Below are 19,605 nucleotides of genomic sequence, written 5' to 3' on the forward strand. Positions count from 1 at the left end.
ACTCTTGAACCTCAGAAGTTCATTGTGTGGTGGTGATATTTGGTTTTGGCCTTGCCATATATTTATCACATGATCGTGACACCCAGCCAGCATTTGGATAAAATGTATATTTTTGATGGCAATTAGTATTTTAGCATATGGACATATCACAATTTATTTACCCAAATGCAGATGGGTGGCCATTTTTATTACTCTAAACATTCTTGCACACACAGCTTTGCGTATTTGCTCAATTATTTCTTTATAATAAAGTTCTAAATGTGGATTTGTTAGGGACAGAAGACATGCCCATTTTTAGTGTTGATGCATTTTTGCCAAATTGCCCTTAGAAAATGCTGTACCAATTTATACTTTCACTGGAGGCATCTGACAATAAGCTCTTACCCACAGCCTTCCCAGTGAGGGAGACTATCACGTGCATTCTTTACCAATCTGACAGAGGAAGAAAAGGAACATTGTCTTTTTTAACCACTGAGATTGGCTCTCTTTTCATGTTTGTATTTCTTTTGTGAATGAGCATTTATGCTCTTTGCACAAACTTGTTTCTACATGAAGAGATTAATCTTCTAAGTATGGAGTTAAGAACATGGTTCTAATTTTTTATATTTAGAAGTCTGTTCTCTTTCTCTCTCTTCCTTTCTCTCTCCCCCTCTCTCTTTTTCTCTCTCTCTCTCTCTCTTCCTCTCTCTCTCTCTCTCACACCCACACAGAATTTATATAGAAATAAACATCTTAGTGCATAAAATTTGTTTTGTATTTAGGATTTTTTCCATAGGATAGAATTTCAGGAGAACTGTTATACTTGGTTCCAGACTACAATATTTTTAGGCTCTTCATTCATAGGGAAAAATTAATAAAGCACAATTTGTGATGTTCAGTTGTACCTTTTTAACCAAGTCCTTCCAGATCAATACTTTTCTCCATTTAAAAATATTTTGGTTGAATTTGTAAGCAATGAGCAATATGTCATTTCTGCTCATAACAACAAGTTCACCATTTATTTGATTCAGTTGCATATTTATGCAATTTAAATGCTGACAAAGTTGTCATTAAAATTGGTTGACTTACACTGAGGATTTTTTAACAGTTTAGTTTTTATCACAGTCTTATCACCTTGCAGCTGTTATTATGTTCAAGGCTGTTTTAGTGGAAAATGGCAGACTTTACTGAACACTCAGATGCCTAGCACTGTGTGTATTGAAAATGTTAACTCTCTGAATCCATACACCACCACAATGAGTTAGAAATTATCTCCCTTTTGTGGTAAGGAAAAATAAAACCCAGAAAGGTTTAGCAACATGTCTAAAGCCATACACCTCATAAGTGGTGGAGATTAGATCCTTTTTAATTTTCCATTATGAAGAATCTCAAACATACATCAAAATTAAAAAACTACAATGAATGACCATATTTTCAACCATCATTAACATTTTGTTATTGCTTCCTCTCCCTGAATATTTTTGCTGAGCCATTTCAAATTAAATTGCAGATATCATGACATTCCACTCTGAAATATTACAGCATATACCTAAAAAATTTTCCTCCATATCCTATTCCATTATTGCACCTAACAGAAACAACGCACTGGTATTATCTATCATCTAGTCCTGATTCAGATTCTTGGATTGACTCCCAAATGTCTCTTACAGTTTTTGTTTTTCCAAACCGGAATCCAGTCAAGGAACATTAATTGCATTTAGTTTTTATGTCTCTAAATCTGTCTCTCTCTTTTTTTTTTTTTTTTGAGAAAGAATCTCACTGTATTGCCCAGGCTGGAGTGCAGTGGTGCGATCTCTGCTCACTGCAACCTCCACCTCCCAGGTTCAGGCAATTCTCCTGTCTCAGTCTCCCAAGTAGCTGGAATTACAGGTGTGAACCACCATGCTCAGCTAATTTTGTATTTTTTTAGTAGAGATGGGGTTTCATCATGTTGGGCAGGCTAATCTCTAACTCCAGACCTCAAGTGAGGCCCACATTGGCTTCCCAAAGTGCTGGGATTACAGGCATGAGCCACCGCATCCGGCCTCTAAATCTCTTTTAATCTAACCAATCCCTCTACACATTTTTTTATGACCCTGACTTTTTGAAAAGACAAGGAGTGCTATAGTGCAGGGTCCCCAATCCCAGGGCCACGAACAGGTACTGATCTGTGGCCTGTTAGGAAGGGGGCCACACACAGGAGGTGAGTAGCAGGCAACTGAGCAAAAGGCTTTTTCATCTGTATTTACAGCCATTCCCCATTGCTCTTGTTACTGCCTGAGCTCCGCCTCCTGTCAGATCAGCGACAGCATTAGATTCTCATAGGAGCGTGAACACTATTGTGAACTGCCTGTGTGAGGGATGTAGGTTGTGCGCTCCTTACAAGAACCTAATGCTGATGATCTGTTACTGTCTCCCATTGGCCCCAGATGGGACCATCTAGTTGCAGGGAAACAAGCTCAGGGCTCCCACTGATTCTACATTATGGAGAGTTGTATAATTATTTCATTGTATATTGAAATGTAATAATAGAAATAAAGTGCACAATAAATGTAATGCGCCTGAATCATCCCTGAACCACCCCTTGCCCCTGGTCCATGGAAAAACTGTCTTCCACAAAACCAGTCCCTATTGCTAAAAAGGTTGGGGACTGCCGCTCTAGTGTTCTCACATTCTGATCTGTCTGATGTAACTTCTTGGGATTATTTAACTTATTTCTCTAGAGCTTATGATTCCTATTAAGCGAACTTTAGATCTTAAGATTCAAGTTAAACATTTTTGGTGAGAATATTTCACAGGAGTTGCTGTACACTTGGCCGGGTGCAGTGGCTCACACCTGTCATTCCAGCACTTTGGGAGGCCGAGGTGAGCAGATCACTTGAGGCCACGAGTTCAAGATCAGCTTGGCCAACATGGCAAAACCCTATCTCTACTAAAAATACATGGGCATGGTGGCACGCACCTGTAATCCCAGCTACTTAGGAGGCTGCAGCATGAGAATCGCTTGAACCTGGGAGGTGGAGGTTGCAGTGAGCCAACATCGCACCACTGCACTCCAGCCTTGGAGACAGAGTGAGACTCTGTCTCAAAAAATAAAAGTTAAGAAACTAAAAAGAAGAACTGCTGTACACTTCATAGTCATCATAATAAAGTCCTAAGGGCACATGTCTGGCTACCCTATTATTAGTGATACAAGGATGGGTCACTGACAGCTGGGTCCCTCCATTCTACAGGTGCATTTGTTCCTTTGTGACTAACAAGTTATCTATGAGTCAGTTTTTGGTATCATGTAAAAGGGGTAAAATGAAATTTTTTAAAGTAAGCATTTCAATTTAATGTTTTTAGTTCTAATTGATGATCCTTGCCAGAATCAATTATTTCAACATCACTCTCATTATCAGCTTTATCATTACTTTGTTAACTATAATAGCGTACTTTTGAAGAACACATTCTCTGGAAGAAGAATACATTTACTATGTAGCATACCTCAAGAAGAGCGGTTTTGTTTTGTTTTGTTTTGTTTTGTTTTGTTTGAGTTGGAGTTTCGCTCTTGTCGCCCAGGCTGGAGTGCAGTGGCGCAATCTTGGCTCACTGCAACTTCCATCTCTCGGGTTCAAGAGATTCTTTTGCCTCAGTCTCCCAAGTAGCTGGAATTACAGAAGCATGCCACCACACCCAGCTAATTTTGTAATTTTAGTAGAAACAGGGATTCATCATGTTATTCAGGCTGGTCTTGAACTCCTGACCTCAGGTGATCCACCCTCCTTGGTCTCCCAAAGTGCTGGGACGACAGGTGTGAGCCACCACGCCCAGCCTAAGAAGAGCTATATTTCATCAATGGGATGAACTACAGTATTTCTGAAAGAGGAAGGAAATGTACTTACTTCTTTCCTTATAACTTCTAATTTTCTGAAAAGTTGGTCACTTCCATAGGTGACAAAGGAGTTTTTCAGTGGTTGGTGATAGATTTTGTTTTGATTATTTTTCCTTGATTATCTCTATTGACTCATGGATTTTTATGTACAGTAATATATATTTTATATTCAATATTTTTTAACGCTTACTGAAAATGATATTTAAATAGTGGTTTGTCTGAATTCCAAACACAGTGTTCTTTTACTATATCATCATTACTGTTGGAGACTCAAACCTCTAAGTCTGACTCTCACCCATAAAATGTCTCACAGTGGGAAAATTCCACAGAAGATGGAAGCATCATCTTGTATTTAGCTAAAGTTCGAATATTATTTTTAAGGCTTGTGAAGGTGAAAACAGGAAGATGTAGGATATGGCTCTGTGTTTTTAAATCCTAGCTCTAAATAGCCTAAGCATCAATGATTCTTCAAAAACTGGAAAAGTAAAACACAGATCCATGAAGCAATTAGTCATAATCACAAACAAACACACAACTAGAATTAAGAGTCTTTGGGCAACAGAGCATGACAGTTAAGAATCGTTTCTGTATTACATTTGAGATCTTAAGATAATACATTTAGCTTCATATTGAGCGCTCATCTTAATTGTTAATTGTTTACCCTTTATAAATAAATCAAAATTTCAAAAAGCATCTAAAGAAGGGATTTCATAAGTAAAAGTCTGATTATTATAAGAACTCAATAATTCAGAATAACTTGTATGTTTGCAGAGGCCAACAGGAGGAATGGGAGATATAAATTACTGGAAAAGCTGATTGGAGAATTTAAAGATTACGTATCTTTAAAATATGCCAAGTATGTTGTCTCATTTTTATTATATACTATCAATTAACATCATTATTATATTAAACTACCAATTTATTTAGCCAACCTGTCTTTCCTTGAAAATCCATTTAATCCTCTTACCATATAAAAATTAACTTTAGCTCAATCTATGTTGATCAGTATAATTTGAGTTTTAACTATGTTTTCATTATTGAAGGACTTTAGAAGCCTAAAACAGTTCTCACGATAGCTAAAAATTCACTGTTAGGCCATATTTTAAGTCTGTATATGTTATGCAATTTCTAAAATTTTAAACTAACTTTATATGTTTTCAAATGTTTGTTCAACATGTATTACAAGTGAGTTCTTCCTGAAAAAAATTAACATGTTTCTTTTACATATTAATCACACTTCCTCAGACCTCAGAGTTCTGACCATCTTAATAAGTATTTACCTTCAAAATGAAATTTAGAATAAGTACATTTTCAAACCATTGTCATTGCTCTGCCTACATAACGCAAATCAGTGTCAATTCCTGCAATAATTTAGAGACTTCAACAAAACCTCACCTTGAGTTAAAGAACAGAACAATAAATGTATGACTGTACCAAAATAGAACATATATACTGAAAAAATATCTATCTATTGTATATCAATAAAAACAATGAAAAAAGCAACAAAAGAGCAATAAAAATATTTTTAGAATACTGATATAGGGGTTTTGGCTAGTATAGAGTTTTTAATTTAGTCTTAGACACAAAATTTTATTATAATTTCTGAAAAGTACAAATTGCAATGTACCTTCTCTGATTTCATTGAACCAATCAAAAGAGTTATTTCAGGCTGGGCAAGGTGGCTCAAACCTGTAATCCTAGCACCTTGGGAGACCCAGGTGGAAGGATCTCTTGAGCTCAGGAGGTTGAGATTGCAGGGAGCCATGATCATGCCAGTGCACTCTGGCCTGGGTGACAGAGTGAGACCTAGCCTTAAAAATAAATAAATAAATAAAATAGCACAGGTTTTTGAAAAAAGCACCAGGAAAGCACAATCTAAGCCAGCCTGGGCAACATGGCAAAACCTCATCTTTACAAAAAATACGAAAAAATTATCCCGGTGTGGTGGTACATGCCTGTAGCCTTAGCTACCCGGGAGGCTGAGGTGGGAGGATCACCTAAGTCTTGGGGGTGAAGGCTGCAGTGAGCTGTGATTGTGCCATTGTGCCCTGAGCAGCAGAGTGAGATGTCTCAAAAGAAAACAACAAAAAAAGAATTATTTCAAACACACCTTTCTGTCTTTAATGCCACTGCTATCCCACAGTAATAAATATTTTATCATTCTTTTAGTCTGGGCATTTAAAAACATACACAAAAAAACATTCTGACCTTAGTTAGCTTCAAAGATTCTCCAGAACATTACATATAGATATGAGCTCTTCCAAAATAATGTTGTTTTTTATTAAGTCTAGGATTCATTTCTCTTTAAGAAAAGTAAAAAGAAATTCTCCAGTTAAAGTGGGCCAGGTGCGGTGGCTCACGCCTGTAATACCAGTACTTTGGGAGGCTGCAGCAGAACTGCTTGAAGCCAGGAGTTCAAGACCAACCTGGGCAACACAGTGTGGCCACGTCGCTATAAAAAAAGTTTTTTTTTAATTAGCCAGGTGTGTCAGTGCACGCCTACAGTCCCAGCTTCTTGGGAGGCCAAAGTGGGAGGATCGCTTGAGCTTAAGAATTCGAGGCTGCTGTGAGCTATGATCGCACCACTGCACTCTTGCCTGGGTGACAGAGTGAGACTTGGTCTCTAAAAATAAATATTTTTTTTAATTTTGAAGAAAAGAATTTTTCTACAATTCATAGCTTCACTAAGCTGAACGTGTTATTTTTTCCCTATGAAAAATAAGACTGAATATTTCTATGTCTGTAGTAACTCCTAAAAGAGTTGGAAAGGTTCTCTGAAAGGAGATGGTTAGACACCCAACAGAGCAAAATACGATTCCCATAGACAGGATTCCAGTATCCAGAATCTTTTAAAAATGTGAGCAAAGCCAAAACCAAGAAAATCACTCGAAATTTGTTCACTAAGATGCCCTAACTTCTTTGAATCCTCAGGGAAAGGCAGCAGATGAGATAATGTCTACAGATAAAAGGGACAAAAGCACATTCTGTCGATGGCTATGGTTCAAAGACGGTCTTAGGAGCATAGTTCCTACCAAGACCACCATTTGCTTAACCTATTGCTCCTGGTGCTTTGGGAGGCTCTTCCCCCAACACCAGTGAAATCATAGAGACAGGTGTGCTTGAGAAACAGATAAAGGAAATAGCAGAAGTTTTTGAAGAAAAGCACCACGAAAGCACAATCTAAAATAGGAAATATTCCTGATGTCTCACAAAACACTAACATTATTTGGGAGTTAGGGGCTGAATGCGGAACTCATATCCTCAATATTAGTTTGAGCTAGAATATTAACCAGGGGGGCTTTTAGAGACAGGTAAGAAAAACTAAAAACTGAATTATGTCCTAATATCAGGATTCTGTACAATAGTATGAAATACCAAACAAGGAGATATAATAAGCCTTTTTTTTTTTTCCCTTTAGGAAGTATGAAAAGACAGAAAGCAAAAAATTTATCTATTCAGGATTCTTTTTCTTTGCACCAAGTTGGGTCTAGTTTCTTGATTTCCATGTAAAATATCAAGTTATAATTACCAACTTTCCGGAGCTCAAAGGAAGATTCAAACTGGTGCCCAGCTGCCAGGAGGAGGACCGCATAATTAATTCCTGACTGTAGTGTTGGCTCAGATTCAAATGCCTTTTTGAACCTATAAAAAACCACAAATGTACAAGTTAACTTTCTCGATCATGAAACCCTGGGTGTGTAATAGCTTCTGTTTGTATAACTCCAATGCCTGAGCAAGTAAAAATATTGCACTGGCCTTCACCCCAGAATCTGGTGTGTTATTAGCACATAACGCTTCAGAAACTGCTTATCTTTGTCCACAGTTCTATTGCTTTCCCCCACTTAGCTCACCCTCAACCTACCTAGTAACCCTAGTCTTTTAAAAAATCCTGTCTTCAATCATCTACCAGAAGTATGTGAATGTGAAAATTTAGTTACAAGGGCACTTGTTACAAGATGAAAAATTACTCTAAATATCCAATATTATACAGTGTAATATGAAATAACATATATTCCAAATGTTAGAAAGCAATGTAGTCATTTATGTTGTGGAAGCATGTTAAAAGTCAGAAGAAAACTAGTGTTTCCAAGTAAAATGTAGCTGTCTACTTGGAAGCCATCATTCAGGGGGTGTGTGTGTGTGTGTGTGTGTGTGTGCAATAAACATTTAAAAATGAGAACCCTGCACATATTTTTTAAAGTAGTTTTTAAAAACTCTTAAAAATATACAGAGCACTGAGGAGGTAACATACTGAAATGATCAATTCCATAAGAATGATATAAAAATGAAATAATGTCAATTATAGGATGAAATTAAGAAAAGCAGAGATTGTGTCTCTACATACTAATTTTGGCTCAGAGAGTTATAAAAAAGACTTTTCTGAATATGCATAAAACTGAGTATCAACCTTTGAAAACACTTCAATATTTAAAAGGACTTCAGTGTTTGGATATTTACTTTATTTTCAAGGTAATACTTCCTAGGATACATTTAAGGGTTTCCTTACATGCATCATTAAACAGGCAATGATAGTCAATATAATTTCACTTAGGGGTATGTAAAATCAGAAAAATAAAATAAATGCCCTAGTGACTAAGAGGAACTGCCTGAGGCCAATGCATGAAAAATGAAACTTTTATGTTTAAAAAAATCATGCTGAAGAAAATATAAGAACTAAATATCTAACAAATGACCATTTGATGATACCAAAAAAGGTTATGTGGGAAGAAATACATTATAATTCCAAGATAAAAGCATTCTCACCTAAGTCATAACTGTGTAAATAAAAGACAGGAATACTAAACATAGTGATAAGTACAATAGTGTATATTGTAGGCACAATACATGTATATTCTTGGCTTTTATACATACTCAAAATTTTCCATAATTTAAAATAAATTAAACATCAAATGAAAACAAAAAATACATTTTTCTGAATATTGAGGACCATGTCTCTTTTTTAAAGGTCTTGCTCTTTAAGTAGAACAAGCATCTCTGAATGGAAGCAAAAATAACTATGAATCTTAACTAGTTGGCTCTGATAGTTATGTACCTATGGAATAAAAAAAAGGTACCACTGCATCACTATAGGTGATTAAAAAGCATATTTTAATGTTTCCAGAAGTATACATGTTTCCATTCTAAAATGAAAGTATATACACCTAGACTACAGATATTCAAAACTATATCAAGGCAAGTCAAAACTTACAGGTCAACTTACAAGTCTTAGACTAACATAAGTCTCAAAGTTCTTTGTCTTTGTTCAGAGGCAAGTATAGTGTCCCAACAAAAAGGATTTAGGAGAAGAAAGAAGTAGACACTTCCCTTTCTACCAATTCATATCAAGATACATAATATTTTTCATTAAATACATTATTGCATTTTCCCTGAAACCAAAGAACATGAAAAGTCTCTCTTAAAGATATGAAAAGGAAGAGGCAAAAATGAAGACATATCAAAATCAATCAATAAATATTGGCGAATATCTCCTATATGCCAGAACCAACCCAAATGAATATTTGGGTTTATATCTGTTTTTCTGTTGCCACAAACAATATATATTTTTGTATTTTAAATGAAAATATAAATACCAATAAAATTAATAATTCACATTTTTCTCAAGCTCCCCTCCATCCATGAGACTAAATTGAATACCGTATTGAGGAAAAAGTCTTAATGTTTTCTGGAGCTTAAAAGAGCATGTAGGTATATTACAAAAGAAATAAAATCCTGTCATATATCATTAGTATACCACTGCAGGAAGTGGGAATTCTCCCATACTGTAAAAGCAAAGAAGTACAGTATTCTTGGCAGAAAATTGCCAATATCAAAACTACAGAATTTTTGTTTGTTTGTTTTTTTGAGATGGAGTTTCGCTCTTGTTGCCCAGGCTGGAGTACAATGACACGATCTCAGCTCACTGCAACCTCTGCCTCCAGGGGTCAAGCAATTCTCCTGCCTCAGCTTCCCGAGTAGCTGGGATTACAGGCATGTGCCACCATGCCCGGCTAAATTTTTGGGTTTTTTTTTTTTTTCAGTAGAGACAGGGTTTCTCCATGTTTGTCAGGCTGGTCTTGAACTCCAGACCTCAGATGATCCGCCCACCTTGGCCTCCCAAAGTGCTGGAATTACAGGTGTGAGCCACTGCACCCAGCCAACTATAGAAATTTTTTAAAACTATGTATACCTCTTAACAAAACAATTATACATTTGCAAATTTATACCATGAAAAAATATTAAACATGTAATCAGAAGTTTCATTACAAGGGCATTTGTTACAAGATGAAAAATTACTCTAAATGTCCAATAATACTATAAAGTATAATATGGAACAAAATATTATACAAATGTTGGGAACCTACATAGCCATTTATATTGTGGACAAATATTAAATGTGAGGGGGAAAACTTGTGTTTCCAAGTAAGACGTAGTCGTCTACTTGGGAGCCATCACTCCTGTTTCAGTAACTAGGGGGAAATAAGAACACATATCAAAAATACATTTTTGCGGACACTGGAGATCTATGGAAGCAACAAAAAAATCACTGAAATAAATTCCAAAGAGGGAAGTGATCTTCCAAGATGAGCTGAATTGCCGTTGTCTTTCATGGGGGCATTTGCTGATTCTGATCCTAAGATTAGGCTTGGGCTTGGCATGGGCAGAAAAACTCTGTCTATTTTAAACTTTACCAAGGAAAAGAAAAACTAGTGGATTTCTTGATAATTACGTGGTTTGGCATGACAGAATGAAACCTGGAAGAGTCCCAAATGTGTGGCTGTTTTCTTCACAGGACATTCGTTGAATGCTGAGTTGTACAGGAGGCTAGGGCATGGAGTAGAGCTGGGATGACAGAGTGAAATCTCCTGAGTGTTTAGGAGAAAAGTCCCACTAGGGAAAGGAGTCTACAACAACCACAGGAAAAAAGTCTCCCCTTTAAGAAATTTACCACATTTTGGGCTGGGCACACTGGCTCCCAGCCCTTTGGGAGGCCAAGGTAGGTGGATCACTTGAGGTCAGGAGTCCAAGACCAGCCTGGACAACATGGTGAAATCCTATTTCTACTAAAAATATAAAAATTAGCCAGGCATGGTGGTGTGTGCCCCTAGTCCCAGCTACTTGGAAGGCTGAGGCAGGCAAATCACTTGAACCCTGGAGGTGGAGGTTGCAGTGAGCCAAGATTATACCACTGCCCTCCTGGGCAACAGAGAAAGACTGTCTCAAAAAAATAATAATAATAAAATAAAGAAAAAAAAAAGAAAAAGAAAAAAGAAATCTATCAAATTGTGGAGAATAAAGAGCTAAACACAAAACTCCTAAGGACAGATATGAAATATCCCACAGTATTTAATGGATAAGAAGATAGAAATCTGCCTGCCTATCAATTAGAAGTTCAAGAGGGTCACAGCTAACAAGCAGAGACAAAATAGAAACAGACAAGGTCAATGAAAACAAAAACCCAGACCCAACCCGACTCAACTGCATTTGTTGAGGTAATCAGCTTCTTACCCTATCTGGCTAACAGAGGAAAGGGAAAATCTCTGTGAGTGAAAATAAAATCATCTCCAAGTCTCAATAATTTTTTAATACAAAATGTCTGGGATACAATAGAGAAATATGAGACATGCAAAGAGCCAGGAAGTTGTGACCAATAAACAAGAGCAAACACAGACAAGAAAAGCTGACCTACAGATAATTCAGATACTGGAGTTTATAGACAAGGACTTTAAGATAATTATGACAAATATGGTAAAGAATATAGAGAAAAAGATGAAATGGATAAAAGATATAAACAACTGCAAAAGAGAATCAGAATCAAAGAAATCACATAATCTAGCACCAAAACATACAATACCTGAAAACAAGAATTCAGTGTATGGGCTTACAAGTTAATTCAACAAAGTGGAAAAACAGTTTTGGTGAACTACCTTCTATGTCAATAGAAGGTATCTAAACTGAAGCAGAGATATAGAAAAAAAAAGAAAAAAAGAAAGAAAACACACACACACACAATAAAGCATAAGAAACAGAGGAGACACAGTTAAATGGTCTAACCTATGTATCACTGTAGCCCCGGAAAGAGAAGAAAGAGAATATGGAGCACAAGAAACATGTGAGATATAATGGATAAAAACATTTCAAAACTGATGAAAACATCAACCCACAGATCCAAGAAGCTCAGCAAAACTCAAGCAGGATAAAATAAGATAATTATAGTCTAAATGCCAAAACATGTTACCAAAATCCAAAAACACAGTGGAAAATCTTTTAAAATCAGCCAGAGAAAAAAGATACATTACTTTCAAAGGAGCAATAAAATTGACAGTAGACTTTGCCATACAAACTCTGAAAGCCAGAATACAACGTAGCGACATCTTTAGAGTAATAAAAGAAAAAAAAAAGCCTAAAAAAGATATTTTCAGACAAAAACTGGGAACTAGTTGCCAGCAGATCTGAACTATAAAAAAATACTAAAAGTGCTTCAGACTAAAGGAAAATGATTTCATTTGGAAGCACTGAACTTCAGAAAGAAAGAGCATTGGAAAGAGTAAATATGTGACAAGATCTAAAATATAAAAATTATTTAAAATCTATTGATTGTTTAAACTGCTCCAAGTTTCTTTCTTTGTTCAGGAAGCAGTAAAATACAAAATGTAAGGTAGACTATAAAAGTAAAGGATGCAGGTTGTAATCTCTAGGGAATACTCAAAGAATAATATGAAAACTATTACTACAGTGCTAATGTAGCAGAAAATGTAATACTAAGTTAATAAAAATAAAGCAAGAATTGAGGACTAAAGGAACAAAAAACATGTAAGACAAATACAAAATAAATAAGACAAATAGTCAATACTATTGATATAACCCCAACTATCAGTTACCACATTAAATGTAAATGATCTAATCATTCTTAATAAAAGAGATTTTTCAAATTGAACTGAACAATAACAGCAAAAAAACGCAATTATATTCATTTTAAAAAGGCACACTGTAAATACAAGTTGAGTAACCCTAATCCAAAAACTTGAAATCTAAAATGTTCCGAAATCCAAAACTTTTTGAGTGCTGATGTGATGCTCAAAGGAAATGCTCATTGGAGCATTTCTGATTTCCAATTTTCAGATTAGGGATGCTCAACTGGCAATTATAATGCAAATATTCCCAAATTCAAAAATATAAAAAATCCAAAACACTTCTGGTCCCAAGTATTTTATACAGAAAAGATACTTAACAAGTATTAGGACACAGGTAGGTTGAAAGTGAAATGATGCATAAAGATGTATCATCCAAATATTAAATAAATGTTATTATAGGTTAATATCAGACAAAATTGACTTTAAGATAAAAATTATAAGAGAAAAAAGGAACGTTTCATAATCATAAAAAGGTAAATTCAATAGGAAAATGTAATAGTCCCAAATGTACCTAATAGTATGGTTTCAAAACATATACAGAAAAAATGGACAGAACTAAAAAAGCAGACATACAAATCTACAATCATAGGTAGAGATCTTAAAACACTCTCAGTGATGATCAAACAAATAGACAAAAATTATCAGTGAGGATATAGATTTGAATAACACTATTAGCCAAGTTAATCTAACTGACTTACATGGAACACTACACCTAACAACTGTGTACCATATTCTGGGCCATAAAGTCCTTCTCGACAAATTTCAAAGGACTGAAATAATGAAAAATGTGTTCTCTCACCACAATAGAATTAAACCACAGAACAATAAAGAAAGATATATTTGGAAATTGGGCAACTCAGTTCATAACCCAAAGGTCAAAGAAGAAATCATACTGAAAATTAGAAGGTATTTAAACTGAACTCTATATGTTGTTATATATGAAGTAATGAAAGTCTAATAGATAAAATGTCTGGGATGCAGAACAAATTATACCTTTAAATGTAGACATTGGAAAAGGAGCAAGGTTGAAAAATCAATGCTCCAAGCTTCCATCTAGTAAACGAACAGCATATCATCTTCAAAGTAGAAGGAAGGGTATAATAAAGAAAAGAGCTGAAATCAGTGAAATAAAAAGCAAACATGCAATAAAGAAAATAGTGTCAAAATGTGGTTCTTTGCAAAGATTAATAAAATTGATAAACTCCTAGGCAGACTTCTCATGAAACAGAGAGAAACAAAAATTACTGCTAAGCCCTCATAAACAAAAAGAGGGGCATCAGTACAGATGATATGAGCATTAAAAGTAAAGTAAAGGACATTTCGAACAACTTTATGCCAATAAATATAACAACACGGATAAAATGAAAAAATTTCTTAAAATCACATGTAAGCATGACACAAGAAAAAATGGAAACTCTGAATAGCTCCATATCTGTTAACAGAATTTATAATAATCTGAAATTCTTCTTTTTATTGTCTATCTGCTCCAAGAGAATGTAAGCTCTGTAAGAGCAGGAACCTTATCAACCTTGCTGACCAATGAATCTCTGGTACTTGAATAATCAGAATACCTGACATGCTGCAGGTGATTATGAAATACTTATGAAATAAAGAAAGAATGCATCCACTTCCTACCAAGAACCAGGCTGAGATTACTGGTAAATACGTCAGCTCATACAAGATACAAATAATCTTTTAACTTCCGTTAGTGATCTCAACTCTGATCTTGATAAAACCATATTACTAGAAACTACATCCTTGGACCACCTTAAACAAGTGAATAGGATATAACTTTCAATGTGTTGCATTATTCACTGTGTTACATCTTAATGTTACTGGAGTCCAAAACTTCAATAAAAATATTGATGATGTTGTTTATATAGCTTTTATTGATTGATTGTTGTTTATGTAGATTTTATTTACACAGGGTCTGTCATGAGAAATTCCTTTAATTTACTGCGAGGGAGAGTTTAGCTTCCTCTGAATAATCGGTATATGATTTGTTTTTCACTCTATTACTAAAAAGCATATTGGCTTGAAGCTCAGTCATAGCAAGTATGTTGATCCTTATTATTGCCATATTTACATTCTCTAGTTTCTTTGTGTTAATTTTCATATATATTTTATCATTTTGTTAATTTTTCTTTTCTTTTTTTTTTTTTTTTTGAGATGGAATCTTGCTCTGTCACCCAGGCTGGAGTTCGGTGGTGCGATCTCAGCTCACTGCAACCTCTGCCTCCCGGATTCAAGCGATTCTCCTGCCTCAGCCTCCTGAGTAGCTGGGATTACAGGTGCGTGCCACCACGCCTGGCTAATTTTTGTATTTTTAGTAGAGATGGGGGTTTCACCATGGTGGTCAGGCTGGTCTCGAACTCCTGACCTTGTGATCCACCTGCCTTAGCCTCCCAAGGTGCTGGAATTACAGGCATGAGCCACTGCACCCGGCTCATTTTGTTTGTTTTTCTAAGACTCAAACTTGATTTTACAAATGTAGATGTTAAAATAATGATGATATCCATTTTAACTGAAGATGTTGTCTCAAACATTTTAGGGTAAGAGTGTCACAGTATCAAACAACTTGCGAATCCCAGTGGCTTGCAACTCCTGTTCATGCTACATATCTGTGTCATGAACTCTGTGTCATGGTTCAGCTCTGCTCCACATTGTCTTCCATCTGGGATCCAGCCTGAAGGAGCAGCCTTCTTGTGGGAATGGCCAAGGAAAAAGTACATGTGGTACAATCACAAAATTGCTCTCAAAGCTTCTGCTCAGAATACACATCAATCAAGACACACAACCAAGTCTGGTGTCATGGGTGGGAATATTTAATCTTCCTACAAATGAGGACAGTGTATTTCTAACAATAATACAACAGCATAGATTATAGTCTCTATCAAAGAAAGCTGTGATTAACATCAAATGGTAAAGGAATCAATAGTAGCTGCCTCTGATTACTGAGCACCTACTAGGTACAAGGCACTGAATGAGACATTTCAGGCATAATACTTCTAATTCTGACAACTCTTTAAAGTAGGGGGAATTCCTTGTCAACAAGAAAATTGAAGCACAGGAATATTAAGTTATGCAGTGAGGAAGTGGTCAAGCAGGAACTCTACCCAGTTCTGCTGGATTCCAAAGCCTAGGCCCTTCTTTGTATGGCTCTGCCTACCCTTTGGTTTATACTAACAATTTTTGTAGTTCCTTTTCATTGTTTTCTGGGAATTTTTTGTTTTTGTTTTTAATAAAAGGGAGTTGAATGAAACAGGAAAAATAAAAATGAGAAATAAATGAGAGAATTGCTTTTATATTAAGGATAAGGCTTGTATTCTATATACAACAGAAACAGATACTGACATATTCTAAAAAGAATGGTGTTTTTCACAATCTATTTGATCAGTCTCATAAAACAAAAGACTAATACTTCAAAAAGACTTACAAGGCAATACTGCTGAAATGCACCCATAAAAACACACCAAACAAGAGTTTTATATTGTTGAGAATGTTACAGTTTAGCAAGAGGATACGTAAATATGAACAATATGTAAGTCTATACATAAAGAAACCTATAAACAATGATTAAAAGTGCAAAACTATCTATAAAGATAGATAAATAAAAGGATGAAGCTGAATTAGATAAGACTTTATAAAGGAAATAAATCTTAGGGAACTACACATTTACATCTTAAGAGAAATTTAGTGCCTATCTTTGAGTAACCATACAAAGTTATTTCCGCTCCTGTTGATTTTTTTTTTTTTTAATTTTAGCACTAAATATTTGTTGAAAGGGGCAAATAATTTTTTTTTTTTTGAGATGAAGTCTCACTCTGTCACCCAGGCTAGAGTGCAATGGTGCAATCTTGGCTCACTGTAACCGCCGCCTCCCAGGTTCAAGTGATTCTCCTACCTCAGCCTCCCGAGTAGCTGTGACTACAGGCATGCGCCACCACACCCAGGTAATTTTTGTATTTTTAGTAGAGATGGGGGTTCACCATGTTGGTCAGACTGGTCTCGAACTCCTGACCTCAGGTGATCCACACACCTCGGCCTCCCAAAGTGCTGGGATTACAGGCATGAGCCACCGCACCCAGCAAAAAGGGGGCAAATAATTTGCATTATTTAATTCATTATTTCATTTAAAAGTTGAAAACTTTTCTTTCAAGCTTTCAAAGCAATAGGTTTCTGTTCAAGAATTGCCTTATGATTAGTACTGTATTTTTCACCTGATTGCAAACTAGCTTAAAAGCAGTTAAGTCCTTGATTATAGAGTGAGTGAAGTCTTCACAAAAAAGACTTTTCACTTTTCACATCTGCACTGATATGTTCAACAGAAATCAAAAATAAAGAAAATATTTTTGAACTGATTATTTCTAGCTGGAATATCTACTTTCCAACAAAGAAGACACTGAGCTCAAGTCAAGTTCTTGCTATTTTTCATTGTTGTGATATAACAGCTGTGATTCTTTCTATGAGACACAAAGGTAATTAAATTAGAATTTCATGGTGTTTTTTATCTCTAGGGATATTTCTGAAATTAACACTCATAAAATAACTCAGAAACAAAGCAGGACAGCATGTGAAGAAACTAATGCTGAATCACCTTGCTGTTGTGATGTGCTGGTGGGGGTATAACCCTCCAATTCAAACTACTTATTTGTGTACATATCTTCTTATAATAGAAAACTCGGGAACAAAATAAAAGAACCCCAAGTTCTAACTGTGTTTTTCCAGTCCTTTTACCACGCACATATTTTTTTCCCAAGAAAAGAGAATCACACTATTTTTATGATCTGCTGTTTAACTGATGAAATATCATGATGCATGTTACTATTAAACATTTTTCAAAACCACAATTTTCTTCTGGGCATATACTTAAAATAATTGAAAGTAGAACTTTAAAGAGATATTTATACACCAATGTTTAAAGTAGCATCATTTACAATAGCCAAAAAAGTTGGCAACAATTTAAATGTCCATCAAGAGATGAATGGATAAACAAAATGTGGTATAAACACACAACGCAGTTATTATTCAACCTTACAAAGGAAGGAAATTCAGACACATGCTACAACATGGAGGAAGATTTGAGGGCCTTACACTTAGCAAAATAAGACAGCCACACACACACACAAAACCCAAACCAAATATGACACCACTTACGTGAGGTATTTACAGTAGTCAAATTCAGAGAGATTTATAGAAAGACAGAAAATGATGGTGCCTAGGGTCAGGGGAAGGAGAGAATGGGAAGTTGTTGTCTAACAGATACAGAATTTTAGCTGTGCAAGATAAAAAAATTTTCTGTGGACGGATGGTGATGATAGATGCATAACAATGTGAATGTACTTAATGCCACTAAACTGTACACTTAAAATGGTTAAAATGGTAAATTTTATGTTATATATATTTTACCACCAAATTTTGAATGAATGATACTCCATCCTTTGTAAATGTGATTCTTTGCTTACCAACTTCTCTATTTTTGGATATTTAGATTTCTTTCAACTTTTTGTGAAGTTCAGTGTCATGAACACCATTGCAGATCTTTGTTTCTATGTCTACCATTTCTTTAGGATAGTTTCCCAGTGACAGAACTGGATCATAGAACATGAATGATTTCAAAGCTCTTGATGCACAATGCCAAACTGCTTTCCAGAAAGGTCTTTACCAATTCACATTCTCAAGAGCGGTGTAGGGGGGTGACTTTTACAGCGCACCCATGCCAAAATAAATTATTCTCATCTTTGCCAATTGATTGCAACAAGAAAGAATAGCTCAGGATTCTAACTTGCTCTAATTTGATTACTCTTAAGGGTGAACAGTTTTCATATGTTTATGATGCGTGTACACTTATTCTTGCAATAACTACCCCAATTATTTAAAAAGAAATGCAAACCCATATTCTGAGAAGGTTGGAAAGATGGGAAGAGATACACTTGCAAGAGCTCTGAAGGGGAAGTGGGGTTGGGGGTTTAGATTCAATCTTTGAGGCTATGAAGAACAGTAAAGATTTAGGAGGAAGGGAGTGACAACAAATATGGAGAAAATCTAAATATTTCATGCAAGGGGAATAGTTACATTAACCAATTATGATTAATCTATGCTGTAAGATGGATCCACTAAAGCAGAATCTCCAGGGGCAAAGAATTTCACATTGCTGAAAAATTCTCTAAGTAATTCTGATGTTCTCAGCCAGATTTGCAAACAATCGCTTTGGTTCACTAAATGAAATCACTCCTATTCTTCCATATTCTCCTTCCTTTTCAGTATAATGCTTGACAAATATCTAGTTCTCTCCCTCATTCCTCTGATAACTGAATTACATAAAGCAAGCCTTAGTTTCTCTCCTTGGGTGCTCCTTTGTTAGTCAATTAGGAAACCTCTACAGAGACATAGTAAATACTCATTCTGGCCGTGTACAGTGGCTCATGCCTATAATCCCAGCACTTTGGAAGGCTGAGGAAGGATCAGTTGAGCCCAGGAGTTTGAGATCAGGCCTGGGCAACATAGTGAGACACCCATCTCTAGAAAAAATTTGAAAAATCAGCTGGGTGGTGGTGCACATGGGTAGTCATGGATACTTCAGAGGCTGAGGCAGAAGGATAGTTTGAACCCAGGAGGCTGAGGCTGCAGTGAGCCACAGTCACAACACTGCACTCCAGCCTGGGTGACAGAGTGAGATCTTGTCTCAAAAAAAAAAAAAAAAAAAAAAACAGGCCTGTAATCCCAGCACTTTGGGAGTCCGAGGTGGGCAGATCACGAGGTCAGGAGATTGAGGCCATCCTGGCTAACATAGTGAAACCCCGTCTCTACTAAAAATACAAAAAAAAAAAAAAAAATTAG

General features: G+C 35.8%; 1 protein-coding gene across 1 annotated transcript in view; it reads right to left on the reverse strand.

The window, feature by feature from the left end:
• Positions 1-19,605, reverse strand: part of MAP3K5 (mitogen-activated protein kinase kinase kinase 5) — a 242,832-nt gene that overhangs the window by 105,467 nt on the left and 117,760 nt on the right. The window contains exon 8 of the mRNA XM_025383838.1: positions 7,383-7,495. Within this exon, the coding sequence (XP_025239623.1) occupies positions 7,383-7,495 (113 nt within the window). The remainder of the gene's footprint in view (positions 1-7,382; positions 7,496-19,605) is intronic.

The sequence above is a fragment of the Theropithecus gelada genome, chromosome 4 (assembly GCF_003255815.1).
Source record: "Theropithecus gelada isolate Dixy chromosome 4, Tgel_1.0, whole genome shotgun sequence".
NCBI lineage: Eukaryota > Metazoa > Chordata > Mammalia > Primates > Cercopithecidae > Theropithecus > Theropithecus gelada.